Raw genomic sequence first — 18,056 nt, forward strand, 5'->3', positions numbered from 1 at the left:
AACTCATTTAGTATATATATATATATATATATATATTTGGCCAATATGAATCTGCCTTTGAATCTTGCCCTCCATTTTTAGACTTCGTTTAATATTTACCCATTGTTTATTGATGAATATAGGCTACTGGTAACTTCTAGATGCCTCATGAGCATAGCTTAACTGTCTTTCTCCATCAGAACCAAAAATAAGCTGTTTAACACATTTGTAAATAAAGTGAACGTTAAACACTGTAGATCATTATATCATGGATGGTCAGTCCCTGTATGCAAAGCACAGTCCATGACCTTGAGAGTGGTTACATTTCTCCAGCCCCATCCCTCAGCTGTTTACCAACTCAGTCATTTATTGTCGTAACATTACGTAAATCGAGCATCTGACCAAATTATGCGAGATTTAAGTTCTGGGTTAACCAAGATGACCAAATCAGTGGCGGGGAGGCGAAGACATTTTCTCAATGGTGCCCATCCAAAACGAGGCAGAGAAAAATACAAAACAGGCAATGTATGGGTAAGTAGTTTAATCGTTCTGATGACTTGGATGAGGGGCAAAGGTGGGCAACATCTAGCGTTCAGTAGAACCTTATTGAATGGGAACCAACTCTAGCTTTCCAGATGCAGCTTTGGTATACCCTAAACAACCCACTACAATATATTAATACTTGATAGTGGTAATATCCCAAAACAATGTAGACTGCTTCTCTTTAAACAAGGTAGAACAAGTCTGTTTACACATTTATAAAAACAGTCAAATTAAAACATGATTCAAAATTCACACTTTTAAACAACCATCTACTACAAAAAAAAGTTAAATTGTCCAAAACCATCTTAATGACACTGTAAAGTGATACAGTATAACGGTATATAGGGATAGTGGGCAAGACAGACTAGTAGGTTGCTGGTGTTGCCACCTTGTGTGGTCAATCAGTTTAATGAATAAGGGGGAGGCATGAACAGAACAGTATACTGACACGGTCTTGACAGTGATTAAAGACCTAGAAAAGTTGCACAGATGGACGACACAAATACAACTTGACAGATGTGGGCTTTCAGGAGCACAGCGCTCACTGGGAGAACAGAGGGGATCTCATATATGCTGCAGGTGTCTCTTTCATTTCCCATTATGACATCACGTCCGGTCAAAATTTTAGGTTGAAGATATTACATTGTCCTAACCTGGATAATTCCAAATAAACAAATTCATGGGACCAGCGCCGCTGTTGGATTCCACAGGATTAGCATCGAAAACATGACCAGCGGTCAGGAAATCCAAGTAATAAAATGGCTGTAGATCATTTGAAAAACAGTTATGCTATGTGTTTGCTGAATAAATTCTCTACAATTGTTTTTATTTTTACACTTTTTGTACTGCTTCCAGTCACTTTCGTTCACATTGCTGGTCCCGTGGTCTAGAATGCTTCCGCATTTATGCAAAGAATTATGGGATATTAGAACCCTTTTGTATCTTTAACCTAGTGAAGATTTTATATCCTGTGCAAGCTTTGTTGTCGTAGCTACTTAACCATGACCACGGTGCTCACAAAACGACTCCTTGATGTCCAGCAGCCTAGTAGGAGGAGATGGAGACCGGAGACCATACGCACTCTGCATCTCTTGTTGTGGATCCCTTTCCATGCAAGACTGGATTCTAAAGACAAGACAGCAAAGTCGTTGATTCTGAAGCAGTGACAGGGTGTCTTCCATTCTATTTTTCAAACGCATGAGCAACAAAGCAGGAAAATGCAACCATTTAAAAAGTGTTTTTAGCATGGGAGGAGACTGGAGAGTTGCATCGATATGGCAGCTCAAATAGTGTCACTCCTTTCAAATAAGACAATAAGGTATCGAGGATGGGCAAGGTGCTTCAGTCAGAATGTTCCCCGTAGCGAGCAGCCTCTAGAGAATGGTCCAGGTACATCAGGGGCTAAGGCTGTAGAGGGGCTGGCAGGGTTGGGTGTCAGGAGAGAGTGGGGGCTAGACAATCCCCCAGACAGTTTTCATTTCAGGATGATGTGGTAGCCATCGTTCGTCTCAGCTGAGGATTAAAAAAAACAGCGCCTATATCATGAAGGGTGATTTTACAAGCATAACTACCACAGACACTTCTCCACCCTCCAAGATTTGTGGTAAAAGAAAACAACTGGATGACACTCACCTTTCATTGTATCCAAAACAAAACATACTTCATCCTGGAAGTTTTGAATCATCTGTGAGAAACGAGAGATTCCGTCTTAGAGGCCAATAACGTTGTATACATTAGGACAGCCTTAAGGCAGACTGAGCCAGAGACGAAGGCTGCGTCTAAAATCAGACCCTATTGTGTAGCGCACCCCTTTTGGGAATAGGGTGCCTTTTCGGGACAACACAAAAGGTAGACTAAAGACAGCCTTACCTCATCACTGACCAGGACATGTATACCAGTGGGTCCCTGTTTAAAGATCTGACTGATCTGTCTGGGTGAGATGTTGAAGAGCTGAGCGATCTTCTCTGTCAGCTCAACTGCTGTCAAGTCCTCCAAGTAGATGGCATGGTACACTGCAGAAGACAACAGACAGGAAAACATCATCAATCATTGTCTTAGCACCTTTCCCCCCAATCCATGTGTAAATATTGGACTATAAATAGTGCCTTCCTGTATTAAAACTTACACTAAAATGTTTATTCTATTCTACTGCCATTTACTTTATGTTCCTATTCTTATATTATTTCTTATTGTTGTTGCATTGTCCAGAAGGAACCTGCAAGTAAGCATTTCGTTGGACAGTGTATACCATGTGTATCCTGTACATATCACTAATAAAACATGAAACAGTGTGGTATGCCGTAACAAACAGAGCTATCATTATGCCACATGATGCATTGCACCGCCATCTGCAAGTAGGTAAGCATGAGTTATGAATGCTTTATACACTGAGTATACAAAACATTAAGAACACCTGCTCTTTCCATTACAGACTAACCAGGTGAATCCAGGCGAAAGCTATGATCCCTTATCGATGTACACTTCAAAAATCAGTGTAGATGAAGGGGAGAAGACAGGTTAAAGAAGGATTTTTAAGCCTTGAGACATGGATGTTGTATGTGTACCATTCAGAGGGTGAATGGGCAAGACAAAAGATTTAAGTGCCTTTGAACAGGGTATGGTAGGTGCCAGGCGCACCAGTTTGTGTCAAGAACTGCAACACTGCTGGGTTTTTCACTCAGTTTCCCATGTGTGTATCAAGTAAGGTCTACCCCCCCAAAGGACATCCACCCAACTTGACAACTGTGGGAAGCATTGGAGTCAACATGGGCCAGTATCCCTGTGGAACACTTTTGACACCTTGTAGAGTCTATGCCCCGAAGAATTGATGCTGTTCTAAAGGCAAAGGGGGGGGGGTGCAACTCAATATTAAGGTGTTTTTAATATTTGGTATACTCAGAGTTGAACACACACACAGACACACCCATACCGAAAAAAGTACTGCTAGCTGCGTCTCCGTTCTCGTGTTTCTGCTGCTGTTCCCGAGCGTGCTGGGATTCCTGGCACACATACACCGTCAGCCTGGGACGTACCACCCTGCACACACACCGAAATAAGCTGACAAACTTCTCACTTTAGGTGATCAAATTCAATAGGCATTTGAATGCTGCAATATGGAAGTAGTGATAAGAAAGAAGACTAACCGTCCCTTCAATGCGTTGAAGAGCCTAATACCATCTGCTGGCCCACATATTTGAATGACATCTTCCCTGGTCAGCTTCAACAGATCAGCTCCTGGAACAAATCAGCCTACTTTTAGACTGACTTCCACAACATGACAATGTTGAGAATATAAATTCACTGCAATAAATCAATAAATTATATAGACCTTCTTACCTGAGAAATTAGTGAAGAGCCGACAGAACGGTGAAAAGCGGTTTCTATGGAGCCACTGCTGTGCATCCTGTGGTGTTGCCGCGGGTAACAGGTTCTGTTTGTTCCAAAAGAGAGACACAGGTGGAGCAAACGCAATCCAAATGTTAATTCACTTCTGGATTCTACACCTTTAAAAACAATCAATTCTACTGTAAGGTCAGATGTATACAGCCAGGTATGAGCAGTTTATCTGAGCTAACCCATCCCAGAACATGCTACATGGAGGAATACAGACCCATTACAAATTTAGAGGAGATTCAAAGTGTTCTAAGAGGTTTACAGTACACACAAAAATTACCGTAGACCACGGTAGCAGTCATCCACATCTGCACACATAAATAAATTGTTTTGGTCTTGGTTGTTCTACACACACGCAAACATTTATGCTGGAAGCCTGGTCAGAGAAGACATGCAATGTACAAGTAACTGACAAAATACAGGAAACGTGAGTAAATGAGGGATAGAAAGTATATTGAAAGCAGATGCTTCCACATAGGTGTGGTTCCTGAGTTAATTATGCAATTAACATCCCATCATGCTTAGGGTGATGTACAAAAAAATGCCCAGATGTCCATTATTTTGGCTACCATGTCTAGAAGAAGAGATCTCACTTTGAAAGAGGGGTCGCAAAGGAACATAAGGGGTTTAAAGGGTGTGTGTGCGCGCATCTCATTCACCAGATCTCAACCCAATTGAACACTTATGAGAGATTCAGGAGCGGCGCCCGAGACAGCGTTTTCCACCACCATCAACGAAACACCACATGATGAAATTTCCCTCCAATAGAGTTCCAGACACTTGTAGAAACTATGCCAAACTGCATTGAAGCGGTTCTGGCTTGTGGTGGCCTAACAGCCTATTCAGACACTATGTTCGCATTTCCTTCATTTTGACAGTTACCTGTATCTCACTTTTGCTTTTGAAAGCCAAAAAAACGACATTCAAACTAGAAACCATCAAATAAATTAATATATACCTGATGGATGCTTTCCCCGTCTCTTGTAAGTAGATGGGATGGCAACTGTAAAGCAGAATGTCTCAATTTTAAAATTATCGTCATATTTCAAAACCTCCCTAATCCCCCAAAAACGTTGCTCATGTATTTCTGTCTAAAAATGGGGGTAAAACACAAGTGATATTTTGACAGTGAAAACAGCAATGTTGTCAAAATACAGTGTATTCAGAAAGTATTCAGACCCCTTAACTTTTATGTCACAGCTTTACTCTAAAAAGAAAATTCATACATAATACCCCATAACGACAAAGCGAAAAACTGGTTTTTAGAAATGTTTGCAAATTTAAAAGCTAAACAGAAATACCTTATTTACATAGACTACCAGTCAAAATTCCAGGGTTTCTTTATTTGTACTATTTTCTATATTATAGAATAATGAATACATCACAACTATGAAATAACATATATGGAATCATGTAGTAACCAAAAACAAAGTGTAAAACAAATCAAAATATATTTTATATTTGAGATTCTTCAAAGTAGCCACCCTTTGCCTTGACAGCTTTGCACACTCTTGGCATCTTGGCATTATCTCAACCAGATTCACCTGGAATGCTTTACCAACAGTCTTGAAGGAGTTCCCACATAGTGTGTAGATTGTTGAGGGATTTTTTTGTATTTTAACAAGGCTGTAACGTAACAAAATGTGGAAAAAGTGAAGGGGTCTGAATACTTTCCAAATGCACTTTACATCCTATTGCTATATACACACTCGGCACAGCATTTATTTCAAAACTAGTTTGAAATGCAATGGTTACATGACTATTACATACATCATGTAGAAGCATTGTAATAAATGCTGGAACAAGTATTGGGAGTATTACAGCAGGCTGGTTCCAGATCTGTTTGTGCTCTGGCCAACTCTATTGCCAATGATTGGCATGACAATGAGTGACAAGGAGGTTACATGATGGCACAAATAGACTGGCACTCAGGCGTTCGACACAAACTGCACTTTTTTTTCTTCATGTAAAAAATTCAAGCAGGCCTTAGGGAGAGTTAAGGCAGATGTTGCTGCCTACAAATGACTACAAACTAACCAAAACAACTGGTTACATACTTATCATTATCAGACGGCAAGTAATAGGGTTAATAAGTGCAATCAATCGTTTAAAGATATATCATCAGTGAATATTGCACATTCTGTTGGGAGTCGGTCTAAACCGTGAAGTCTGATTTAAGATGCAGAGTGAGACATTTAGAAAATGTTGGAAACTTACAATTGTATCAGTCAGACAGCTTTCAATCTATATTGGATAATAATGCAGGAGACAGAAGGGAGAAAAGGTGTACACACCCTTTATAAAACTGAACTGACAGGTGCACGGACATGGCTATCTAGGCTCATTTCAAGGTCTGTTTCCATCCATCAACCACATTAAATCATTGGGGATGCACGTGATACAACAGATTCTTTATGGAGGACAGTCTACTACAGTAGTTAAACGGTTGCTTTGATGGACCCAAAAACAAAGGGCATGTTCTACCCATATATTAATAACTGACTTGGTTCTATGTATGCATTAATGGGAAAACAGAGGGAGTCACAAGAGAAGAAAAATTAAATATAAGCACTGCACTAATTCAATGTTGCAGAAATTAATAAAAGTGTTGAAAGCAAAGGGACGTATCCATGTTTATTTTATTCCATTCCATTTCTCATTCTGCAGGTTCTTATAAAATTAGTCAGGTATTCTAAACCAAATCTGAGATTTATCAATGCATAGCCTTTGCTTTTCCCAACTGTTGCAAATCATTTCCAGACAGAAAACCATTTCAGCAAAGTACAAAACAGTTTTGTTATATTCATTATTTTGGTAAATATGTTCGACTACATGCAAATGTGATCAATGGAGATCGGGTAAAAAAAAAAAAAAACTGACATCTATCATGTGAAAACAAGATGTAAAGTCGTGCTGCTTTGAAAATAAAATAACGTACTGATTGCAAAGTTACATAGCCAGTCTCCTCAGCCGTTATTCAGTTTAAATAGCCCACTACCAACAATATTTCACTAGTGCTGCTGCCAAAAGCAAAAGGCTAAATGTGAACTTAAAGCATGACCACAATGTGCCAACTTCAGTTATGTGAAAAAAGCTGGCCTTTAAACATGTACAGTGGGGCAAAAAAGTTTAGTCAGCCACGAATTGTGCAAGTTCTCCCACTTAAAAAGACGAGAGAGGCCTGTAATTTTCATCATAGGTACACTTCAACAATGACAGACAAAATGAGAATTTTTTTTCTCCAGAAAAATCACACTGCAGGATTTGAGTCCCTGGCGGCGTAGTGTGTTACTGATGGTAGGCATTGTTACTTTGGTCCCAGCTCTCTGCAGGTCATCACTAGGTCCCACCGTGTGGTTCTGGGATTTTTGCTCAATGTTCTTGTGATCATTTTGACCCCACGGGGTGAGATCTTGCGTGGAGCCCCAGATCGAGGGAGAGTATCAGTGGTCTTGTATGTTTCTTCCATTTCCTAATAATTGCTCCCACAGTTGATTTCTTCAAACCAAGCTGCTTACCTATTGCAGATTCAGTCTTCCAGGCCTGGTGCAGGTCTACAATTTTGTTTCTGGTGTCCTTTGACAGCTCTTTGGTCTTGGCCATAGTGGATTTTGGAGTGTGACTGTTTGAGGTTGTGGACAGGTGTCTTTTATACTGATAACAAGTTCAAACAGGTGCCATTAACACAGGTAACGAGTGGAGGACAGAGGAGCCTCTTAAAGAAGTTACAGGTCTGTGAGAGCAAGAAATCTTGCTTGTTTGTAGGTGACCAAATACTTATTTTCCACCATAATTTGCAAATAAATTCATTAAAAATCCTACAATGTGATTTTCTGGAGAAAAAAAAATCTAGTTGAAGTGTACCTGTGATGAAAATTACAGGCCTCTCATCTTTTTAAGTGGGAGAACTTGCACAATTGGTGGCTGACTAAATACTTTTTTGCCCCACTGTAGATGTGGGGGTTGGTGACATGGGAAGGGATGGTGCAGGAGACTGACCCATAGGTGGGTTTTGGACACACAAAGGGAAGGGACACAGGTACTTACATCTGCTACCTGAACAACTAGCTCTGGCTGGTGACTGGGGGATCCATTTCTGGAGGGACAGAGAAAAGGAACATGAAAAGGTTGAGATGGACATTCTGGGAATAGAAAGAAAATAGACAGACATCCCCAAAGAACAGAGGTATTGGACATTACATTGCATCCCCATATAGTATTTTATAAATGTACATATAAAACAAAATAAACCATTTGTAACACAAGCAGTGTGGTTCAGTACAGGCTGCATGTTTATGTCCTGATGCCTACCCCTCTGCCACTGGAAAAATGTTGTGTGAGCTGTTGAAGCCAGGCGATGGAGAGTTATTTACATAGGTGACCTCTGGCCAGGGAGAGCACTGCAAGAGAACATTTATATTATTCTAGTAGGGAGGGACCTAGGCTCTTTACATAATCCAGCATTCCAGATGCAAGTTATTACTTCATGAAGAAATCCTGTGTACAGAATTTCTATGCATTATGATATTACTGAGACAAGTAATTAAAAGGATGCATCGTTTTGCTCATGTTTCTTCATTCTGACTGCTACCACATCTTCCTCTCCATATCCAACATTTTCCTCCATCCCATTTACTCAGCACACTGACTCGAACCTCTGTTAGGATGGTGGTTTCATACGAGGGCTGGTATTTCTCCTTCTCCTGAGGAGCCCTCTTTTCCATCTTCTCTCTGTCGGTCTTCTGCTTCCTGTCTGCACCTTTAGGCTGCCACAGGTGAGGTAAAGTTGTTTATAATGGACAGTACCGTGATCAGGATCAATGACGTTTTATGGCAACAGTAAATGTCTTTGGTCAGACTTTCTTCTCACCTTGAAGACTTTGACCTGACAGCTGGCAGAATGCAAGTGCTCTGTATAGTCTTCGCCATCATTCTCTTTGAAAGTGTCGATCTGGATGCGGAAAGGCACGCCCTTCTCTCCCCCGTGCTTTCGCATAGTGAACTCTGTGCTGATGCAGTGAACCTAAAACAAGGAATCGGCATGCCTATTTGAAAACTGAAGGATTTTGCTAAAGTTGTCATATTAGGACAAAACTATTAGTTTTATTCAGTACAAACATGGTGAGAGCTCTATTTGGCTTGAAAACCCATCTGTTTCCACTCCATTCAGATAGCCTTTGACTGGCGTTAGAAGATAAGCTACGACCAGCATTATGAAAACAACCATGTGGTTGTGTTTATCCTGCTACCTGGATAAAAACCGAGGTTCTTTTTGAAGGGTCCCACAGGAACTCCACAGTGTTAAGTTGAGTAGGGTTAGCCCTGGGGTCGACCATGCCAACTGACATGGGGATATCTACAATGGAGCAACACGAGACAAGTTATCAGAAGGATTGTGTGAGCACTCAGTCTTTATGTTATGCAGCCTGTTGTCAACCATCATTTATTTCACTGAAGAACAACTCGGAAACAACAACCTTCCTATCTGAAACCATGTCAGTGCCACAGCAGCTAAAGTCTTAAAAGCAGCACCCTCCTATCCTTCTTCACCCAGAGTAGGCCACCACCCATGACGGACAGACAGTTTACCCAAGTCGAGGATGCGGTCTCCAGGCCTGTTCCAGCGCCAGCCCTCCAGCTGCTGGTGCTCTGTGTACTGAAGACGCCGGTCATGGAAGACCACGCGGATGATGCTCTGGGGGCACACAGAAAACGTCACTGAGGAACTAGGAAGTACCTACGTGACTGATAGACCACATGGGACATTCTCATTGGAACAGACCCATGCAATCACTTACTCACGACTCAGGGTTCTTGTTCATCATACCTTCACCATTTTGCCAGTGATTTCTGAGAGTTCACCCAATTTCCGATTGTCAAGCATTCGAGTTTCATAAGACTGTCCTGAAATCGAAACAGAATCTTTAGATAGATGTAACACACACAGTGGCTTCAGAAAGTATTCACACCCCTTGAAATCCCACATTTTGTTGTATTACAGCTTAAAATGGATTCAATTGAGATTTTTTTTGTCACATCAATGTCAAAGTAGAATTATGTTTAGACATTTTTACAAATTAATTAAAGTGAAAATCTGAAATGTCCTGAGTCAATAAGTATTCGGCCCCTTTGTTATGGCAAGCCTAAATAAGTTCCGGAGTAAAAATGTGCCTAACAAGTCACATAAGTTGCATTGACTCACTCTGTGTGCAATAAGTGTTTAACAGGATTTTTTTCATGACTACCTCATCTCTGTACCCCATACATACAGATAATTGTAACGTCTCAGTGAATTTCAAACACAGATTCAACTACAAAGACCAGGGAGATTTTCCAATGCCTCGCAAAGGGCACCTATTGGTAAAAAAAAAAAGGGAAAAAAGCAGACATTGAATATCCCTTTGAGCATGGTGAAGTTACACCATCCAAAGTGTATCGACATACCCAGTAACTACAAGGACACAGGCGTCCTTCCTAACTTCGGTCCCAGAGAGGAAGGAAACCGTGCAGGGATTTCACCATGAGACCAATGAGGCCTTTGGAGCAGTTACAGGGTTTTAATGGCTGTGATAGGAGAAAACTGAGGATGGATCAACATTGTAGTTACTCAACAATACTAATCAAATGACAGAGTGAAAATTAGACTGTACAGAATAAAACCATATTTGCAAAAAGGTCCAAAAGTAAAACGGCAAACCATGTCAAAATTAACTTTATGTCCTGAGAATCCAACATATCACTGAGTAGCACTCTTTATATTTTCAAGCATGTGGCTGCATCATGTTACGGGTATGCTTGTCATCAGCAAGGACTAGGGACTTTTTTAGGATAAAAATAAACAAAAATAGAGCTAAGCACAGGGAAAATCCTAGATGAAAACCTAGCTGACTGCTTTCCAACACACTGGGAGACAAATTCACCTTTCAGCAGGACAATAACCTAAAACACATGGCTAAATATACATGGGTTTCTTACGAGACCATATTGAATGTTCCTGAGTAGCCTAGTTACAGTTTTGACTTAAATTGGCTTGAAAATCTAAATGGCAAGACTTGAAAATGGCTGTCAAGCAATGATTAACAACCAACTTCACAGAGAAGAATTTTTAAAAGAATAAAATGTGCAAATATTGTACAATGCAGGTGTAGAAGCACGGTGGCTAGGAAAAACTCCCTAGAAAGGCCAAAACCTAGGAAGAAACCTAGAGAGGAACCAGGCTATGTGGGGTGGCCAGTTCTCTTCTGGCTGTGCCGGGTGGAGATTATAACAAATTTCAATAAATTTGCTAACATTTCTAAAAACATGTATTCACTTTGGCATTATGGGGTATTGTGTGTGTGTAGATGGGTGAGAAAAAAAAAGACATTCAATACATTTTTTATTCAGGCTGTTACAACAAAATGTAGAATAAGGGATATGAAAACTGAGGGCACTGAGTGTAAGAAAGATATTTTTTTTTTAAAACAACAAAGTCCATATTATTATTTATTTAGGCTGCAATTTCCAAGCCTGGTAACTCTAATGAACTTGTCCTATGCATCAGTGGTAATTCTGGCACTTCCTTTCCTGTGGAGGCCCTAATGAGAGCCAGTTTCATCATAGCGCTTGATGGTTCTTGCAACTTCACTTGAAGAAAATTCATGACATTTTACACAGACTGACCATGTCTTAAAGGAATGATGGAAATGTCGTTTCTCTTTGCTCATTTGAGCTGTTCTTGCCATAATATGGACTTGGTCTCTTACCAAGTAGGGCTATCTTCTGAATACCTTGTCACAAGACAACTGATTAGCCCAAACGCATTAAGAAGGAAAGAAATGTCAAATTAACAAGGCACACCTGTTAATTGAAATGCATTGCAGGTGACAACCTCATGGAGCTAGTTGAGATAATGGCAAGAGAGTGCAAAGCTGTCATCAAGGCAAAGGGTGGATACTTCGAAGAATCTCAAATATATTTTGATTTGTTTAACCTTTTTTGTAGAAAATAGTAAAAATAAAGAAAAACCATTGAATGAGTAGGTGTCCAAACTTTTGACTGGTACTGTATATATAGTGCATTCAGAAAGTATTCAGACCCCTTGACTTTTTCCACATTTTGTTAAGTTACAGCTATATTCTAAAATGGATTACAAAAAGAAAAATCCTCATCAATCTACCCCATAATGACCAAATGAAAACAGGATTTTAGAAACGTTTGCAAATGTGTTAAATGTACAACAGAAATACCTTATTTACATAAGTATTCCGGCTCTTTCCTATGAGACTTGAAATTTATCTCAGGTACATCCCGTTTCAATTGATCATCCTTGAGATGTTTCTACAACTTGGAGTCTGTAGTAAATTCAACTGATTGGACATGATTTGGAAAGGCACACCTGTCTATATAAAGTTCCTCAGTTGACAATGCACGTCAGAGCAAAAACCAAGCCATGAGGTCAAAAGGAATTGTCTGTAGAGCACCGAGACAAGATTGTGTCGAGGCACAGATTTGGGGAAGGGTACCAACAAATTCCTGCAGCATTGAAGGTCCCCAAGAAAGCAGCGGCCTCCCTCATTCTTAAATGTAAGGGGTATGGAACCACCAAGACTCTTCCTAGAGCTGCACGCCCGGGCCAAACTGAGCAATCGGGGGAGAAGGGCCTTTTGCCTTGGTCAGGGAGGTAACCAAGAACCCAATGGTCACTGACAGAGCTCTAGAGTTCATCTGTGGAGATGGGAGTACCTTCCGGAAGGACAACCATCTCTGCAGCACTCCACCAATCAAGCCTTTATGGTAGAGTGGCTACACAGAAGCCACTCCTCAGTAAAATACATTTAAAGACTCTCAGACCATGAGATACAAGATTCTCTGGTCTGATGAAACCAAGATTGAACTATTAGGCCTGAATGCCAAGCAACACTTCCGGAAGAAACCTGGCACCATCCTTATGGTGAAGCATGGTGGTGGCAGCATCGGGGCAAGTCTCTGAATGTCGGCCTCCCAAGTGGCGCAGTGGTCTAGACACTACCTCGCAGTGCTAGCTGTGCCACTAGAGATCCTGGTTTGAGTCCAGGCTATGTCGCAGCCGGGAGACCCATGGAGCGGTGCACACTTGGCCCAGCGTCATCCGGGTTAGGGGAGGGTTTGGCCGGCATGGATGTCCTTGTCCCATCGAACTTTAGCAACTCCTGGGGCGGACCGGGCGCAGTGCACGCTGACACAGTCGCCAGGTGTACAGTGTTTCCTCCAACACATTGGTGCGGCTGGCTTCCAGGTGAAGCAGACATTGTGTACAAGAAGCAGTGTGGCTTGGCTGGCTTGTGTTTCGGAGGACACACGGAACTCGACCGTCTCCTCTCCCGAGACCATACGGGAGTTGCAGCGAAGGGGCAAGACTGAAACTACCAATTGGATAACACGGAATTGTGGAGAGAAAGTGGCAATAAATAAATAAATAAACATTTAAAAAGTCTGAATGTCCTTGAGTGGCCCTGCCAGAGCCCGGACTTGAACCCGACCGGTCATCTCTGGTGAGACCTGAAAATAGCTGTGCAGCGACGCTCTGTATCCAACCTGACAGAACTTGAGAGGATCTGCAGAGAAGAATGGGAGAAACTCTCCAAATACAGGTGTGCCAAGCTTGTAGCATCACACCCAAGAAGACTCGGGGCTGTAAATCACTGCCAAAGGTGCTTCAACAATGTACTGAGTAAAGGGTCTGAATACTTATGTAAATGTGATATTTCAGTAGTTTTTTTTATACATTTGCAAAAACTTATAAAACCTGTTTTTGCTTTTTCATTGTGGGGTACTGTATGTAGATTGATGCAGAAAGAAAACAATTTAAATCCATTTTAAAATTAGGCTGTAAAGTAACAAAATGTGGAAAAAGTCAAGGGGTCTGAGTACTTTACAAATGCACTGTGTATGTATGTATGTACACACACACAAAATCTGTCTATTTCTTTTAAATTGGCATCAAATTCAAAAGAAAAGCATGTAATGTAAAACAGACAGATGCTAACCTTGGTTGAGGTAGGTAAGTGTTTCATCGTGCAGTTTGATAGCAGGCGAGGTAGCTGCACACAGAACATACTGGAAAGGAAGAATCTTGTTCTCACTGTCAGGCGGCAGGTTAGACTCCTCCTGCTTAAAGATGGGGAGGGCCAGCACGTCGCTGGAGAAAGAACCGCAAGACAACATGGTCAATGAACTGGCAAGCCAAGGTCTTTTACAAGCACATGACATTGGCATAGTATCAAGAACTGTCTGAAACAACAACTCAACAGAACTTGTACCTCCAGAAAACGAGGCAGACTGAAAAGGTAAGCTCAACTCAACTCTTAAAAAAGTTTTCCAAATTAAAAACGGAAAAAAGGAAATTATTTTACACACCCAATAAATGTAAATTAAATGAATATCACTAGAAGCCACTGGAAAAGAACAAGTGATTTATAACACACTTTCTTCACGGTTCATTAGTTACGATAGTAAAAACTTGTGCAATCAACTACCTTGGTATGCAGCCTGGGTATCTCATCCTCCCTTACAACATAAGAATTATACTGACAATGAGGCACTTTAGTATCATGTAACAGAACACTTACAATACTAACAAAAGAGCAGTCTGAAAGAGAGGGATGTATCCCTTACACACAAACTGTTCCTGACACAGTAAAAATCCCAATTCTGACAGATTAAGGTCTCCTCTTTTCTGGCATAAGAACAATCCTCAAGAGAGTACTGATGGAAGGTTAGGCCTATGCTAGCCCAATAATGGACTAAAGGAGCCTAACCTTACACCTTATAGTCCAAGGACCTTACATGTTCTGTTTAGAGGCAAATTCGCTCTGGCAGCCAAATGCTCCATATAAACTTGAATCGAAGCTCAAGTCCAGTACGGTTCTAGAAACATGTAAAAATATATATTTAACTAGGTAAGTCAGTTAAGAACAAATTCTTATTTACAATGACAACCTACCCCAGCCAAACCTGGACAACGCTTGGCCAATTGTGCAACGCCCTTTGGGACTCCCAATCACGGCCAGATGTGATACAGCCTGGATTTGAACCAGGGACTGTAGTGACGCCTCTTGCACTGATAAGCAGTGCCTTAGAGCGCTGTGCCACTCGGGAGTGCAACATGAAGCCCTTTAATTTCATAACACATCAAAATTATTTACCCTTACTGTACACTGTTTTAACCCGTTTAAACACCGTTACCGACAGTATGTTCCAGTGACAACATGTTCGTGGTGTCCATTTTCTGTTTACACAAAGGTGTGTTTTATTTATTATTATTCTCATTTCTCCCTGATATGAAAAATACATTCCTTATGTTTCCAAAACAGTCCCGCAAGCAATGCGTGTTAACGTTTAGAGCAAGAGTTGGAGCTCTTAATAAAACTGCCCCAGCCAGAAGATACTATGTAGTTAGCGTCTATGAATGGGCTAACTTGTGAATTACTGGCAAAAAAACAACAACATTTTTCTGTAAAATCACTATAAAAATGGGTGTGTGATGTGTTTAACAAAACACACAAAAAAAACTAAATTTGACACACACACCACCGAAGACTTAAGTATTTTGAGAAGCTGTCCTATCCTCCGACACAAATAGTAAGCAAACAGTAAACTATAGCTTGGGAGACAATTTAGCAACATTGAGAATAGGATACATTCTAAATGCATTCCATTCTAGAATGGAATATACTGAAAGTAAACAGTAGCCAGATTCAGAAGGCTGTTTCCACTTGAGGTATGCGTTCCACAACAAACTACTTTACGGCTTCACTATTCATAGGTTCTTTGGCTAACTCTCTCTCTGAACTGAAAACACACACTCCTAACATTTAAAGCAGCACCACCCGACACCATGCAAAAGGACAAATTACTAGAGAGCGACAGCCACTGACTCATTATAGGCTAACTGATACAGATGATAGGGCCCACTCTTGAATAGGTAAGTATTTCTAGTATCTTTTTTTTCACTGACCGATACTGATTTTCTATGTAAAAGTACAAAGTACTATGTCTTGACATATTAACATTTCAATAGACTTCCAATTATGATTCATACCTCATACTGTACGCCCCAGCTCCAAGCTCTTGTCCAATGCCAGAGAGACTGGCATCAAAGTCTTGGACCAGACCTGATTCAATCACCTCATCAGTGAGTGGCAGCTTCAGAGCCCAAGCCATGACGACGCGTGGATCTGATTGCAGTCGAACTTGTCTCAAATTCTCGATCCCTGGCCACAAAATTCCAAACTGCAAATGTCTTACAGACCGGTAGATGTCTTTTGCTACCAAACTGGAAGAGAAATACCATGAAACATACACAGTTCAGTACCAGTGTAAAGACTATTGGTTTAATATAGGCCTAGCAAACGAATTGACAAGACATTCCAGATTGTATGGACCACAAAATGTCATCACACAGCTGGCAGGTTTAGCAGTATCGCACATTAAAGATATTTAAGCTAGAATGACTGGTAAGTTAAATGCTGTGTGTAGTAACTAGCGAATGTACAAAATGAAACGCTTTGCTATATGGCATAATGTTACTATGCTAACGTTAACTACTTGCTAACTCAGTAACGTAACTAACGTTACCTAGCGAACATGAATGATTGTGCATGAATATTTTACCGTTACCTTGCTAACGTTACAACTCAACGTGGCTTGTCGTGTTAATATGAAGTTAAATTATGATAGCACTTCTAGCTAGTAAGTAAATAGCTATCGAACTTACCTTTGAAACCAAGTAAGTTGACTAGCTAACCCTGCGACCATTGCATGCCATGTTTCTCCCTCGTTCTCTCCATATTGAGATAGTTAGCTAGCGTTGGTTATCTCCAACATGCGCTACTACTCTTCAGGGAAACAGCGATGTGAACACTGATTATTTGAATATAACGAGAACTAATTGAGTTGTATATGGTAGTTAATTAAATCTGAATGAATCGCTATACAAACCTAATAAAAAGTTTGTTTATCTACTCGGCTAGAAAGCTTATTCTTCTTCTATGATATCATGGCGATCCGCAAACAAACGTTTAAGGTGCATGCCGCCACCTACTGTGCTGGTCTGACTAATTCTATATATTACAAAGATTAAAAAAATAATAATAAATAAATAATACAAAATATAATAATAATGAATCCCGACTAACTTCTACCACACCCCCCCCCCCCCGCCCATTTTTTAAATAATAAATAAAATCCCTTCCAAGCCCCTCAACCCCTTAAACTTAATCTATACTGAACAAAATTATAAACGCAACATGCAACAATTTCAATTATTTTACTGAGTTACAGTTCTTATAAGGAAATCAGTCAATTTAAATAAATTCATTAGGCCCTGGATGGGCCTGGAAGGGCATAGGCTCACCCACTTGGGGGCCAGGCCCACCAACTGGGGAGCCAGGCCCAGCCAGTCAGTGAGTTTTTCCCCTGAAAAGGGCTTTATTACAGACAGAAATACTCTTCAGTTTTATCAGCTGTTGGGGTGGCTGGTCTGAGACCATCCCGCAGGTGAGGAAGCCGGATATGGAGGTCCTGGGCTGGCATGGTTACTCGTGGTCTGCGGTTGTAAGGCCGGTTGGAGGTACAGCCAAATTCTACAAAACGACGTGGGTGGCAGCTTATGGTAGAGAAATGAACGTTAAATGATCTGCCAACTGCTCTGCATGCTATTTGCACACTCCTTCAACATGAGACATCTGTGGCAGTGTTGTGTGACAAAACCTCACATTTTAGTGGCCTTTTATTGTCCCCAGCACAAGGTGCACCTGTGTAATTATCATGCTTTTTAATCAACTTCTTGATATGCCACATCTATCAGGTGGATGGATTACCTTGGCAAAGGAGAAACGCTCACTCACAGGGATGTAAACAAATTTGTGCAAAAAAATTGAGAGAAATAAGCTTTTTGTGCATATGGAACATTTCTGGGATCTTTTATTTCAGCTCATGAAACACAGGACCAACACTTTACATGTTGCATTTATATTTTTGTTGAGTGGATCATTGGTTTATATACACATCATTGGCGCTCAAAGACGCCATAATTGGACAGATACAAAGAAGAGTCCTCTATCATTCTCTATGGTATTTGTGGCTCTGAAGAGACTGTATATGTGTGAAATATGACATAA

At 40.8% G+C, this 18,056-nt stretch overlaps 1 protein-coding gene across 3 annotated transcripts; it reads right to left on the reverse strand.

Moving 5' to 3' along the window:
* Positions 1 to 503: 503 nt before the first annotated feature.
* LOC109869195 (transcription factor CP2-like) lies at positions 504 to 16,976 on the reverse strand. Of its 3 annotated transcripts, XM_031803919.1 has the most exons (19): positions 16,876 to 16,963; positions 16,652 to 16,767; positions 15,977 to 16,210; positions 13,923 to 14,074; positions 9,743 to 9,819; positions 9,505 to 9,610; positions 9,165 to 9,271; positions 8,786 to 8,938; positions 8,571 to 8,681; positions 8,227 to 8,315; positions 7,963 to 8,011; positions 6,133 to 6,159; positions 4,874 to 4,918; positions 3,859 to 3,952; positions 3,666 to 3,756; positions 3,452 to 3,558; positions 2,392 to 2,534; positions 2,155 to 2,206; positions 506 to 2,034 (listed from the first exon to the last, which is right to left on the reverse strand). In XM_031803919.1, exons 2-19 carry the CDS (start codon positions 16,690 to 16,692, stop codon positions 1,997 to 1,999), a joined length of 1,716 nt encoding a protein of 571 aa, XP_031659779.1. In that variant the 5' UTR covers positions 16,693 to 16,767; positions 16,876 to 16,963; the 3' UTR covers positions 506 to 1,996. The 3 variants fall into 3 exon arrangements, with proteins under 3 accessions (XP_020314740.1, XP_031659779.1, XP_020314741.1); XM_020459151.2 differs by having other exon boundaries at positions 504 to 2,034; positions 16,652 to 16,976; XM_020459152.2 differs by lacking the exon at positions 6,133 to 6,159 and having other exon boundaries at positions 16,652 to 16,975.
* Between the last annotated feature and the right edge of the window lie 1,080 nt (positions 16,977 to 18,056).

Source organism: Oncorhynchus kisutch, linkage group LG24 (genome assembly GCF_002021735.2).
Source record: "Oncorhynchus kisutch isolate 150728-3 linkage group LG24, Okis_V2, whole genome shotgun sequence".
Lineage (NCBI taxonomy): Eukaryota > Metazoa > Chordata > Actinopteri > Salmoniformes > Salmonidae > Oncorhynchus > Oncorhynchus kisutch.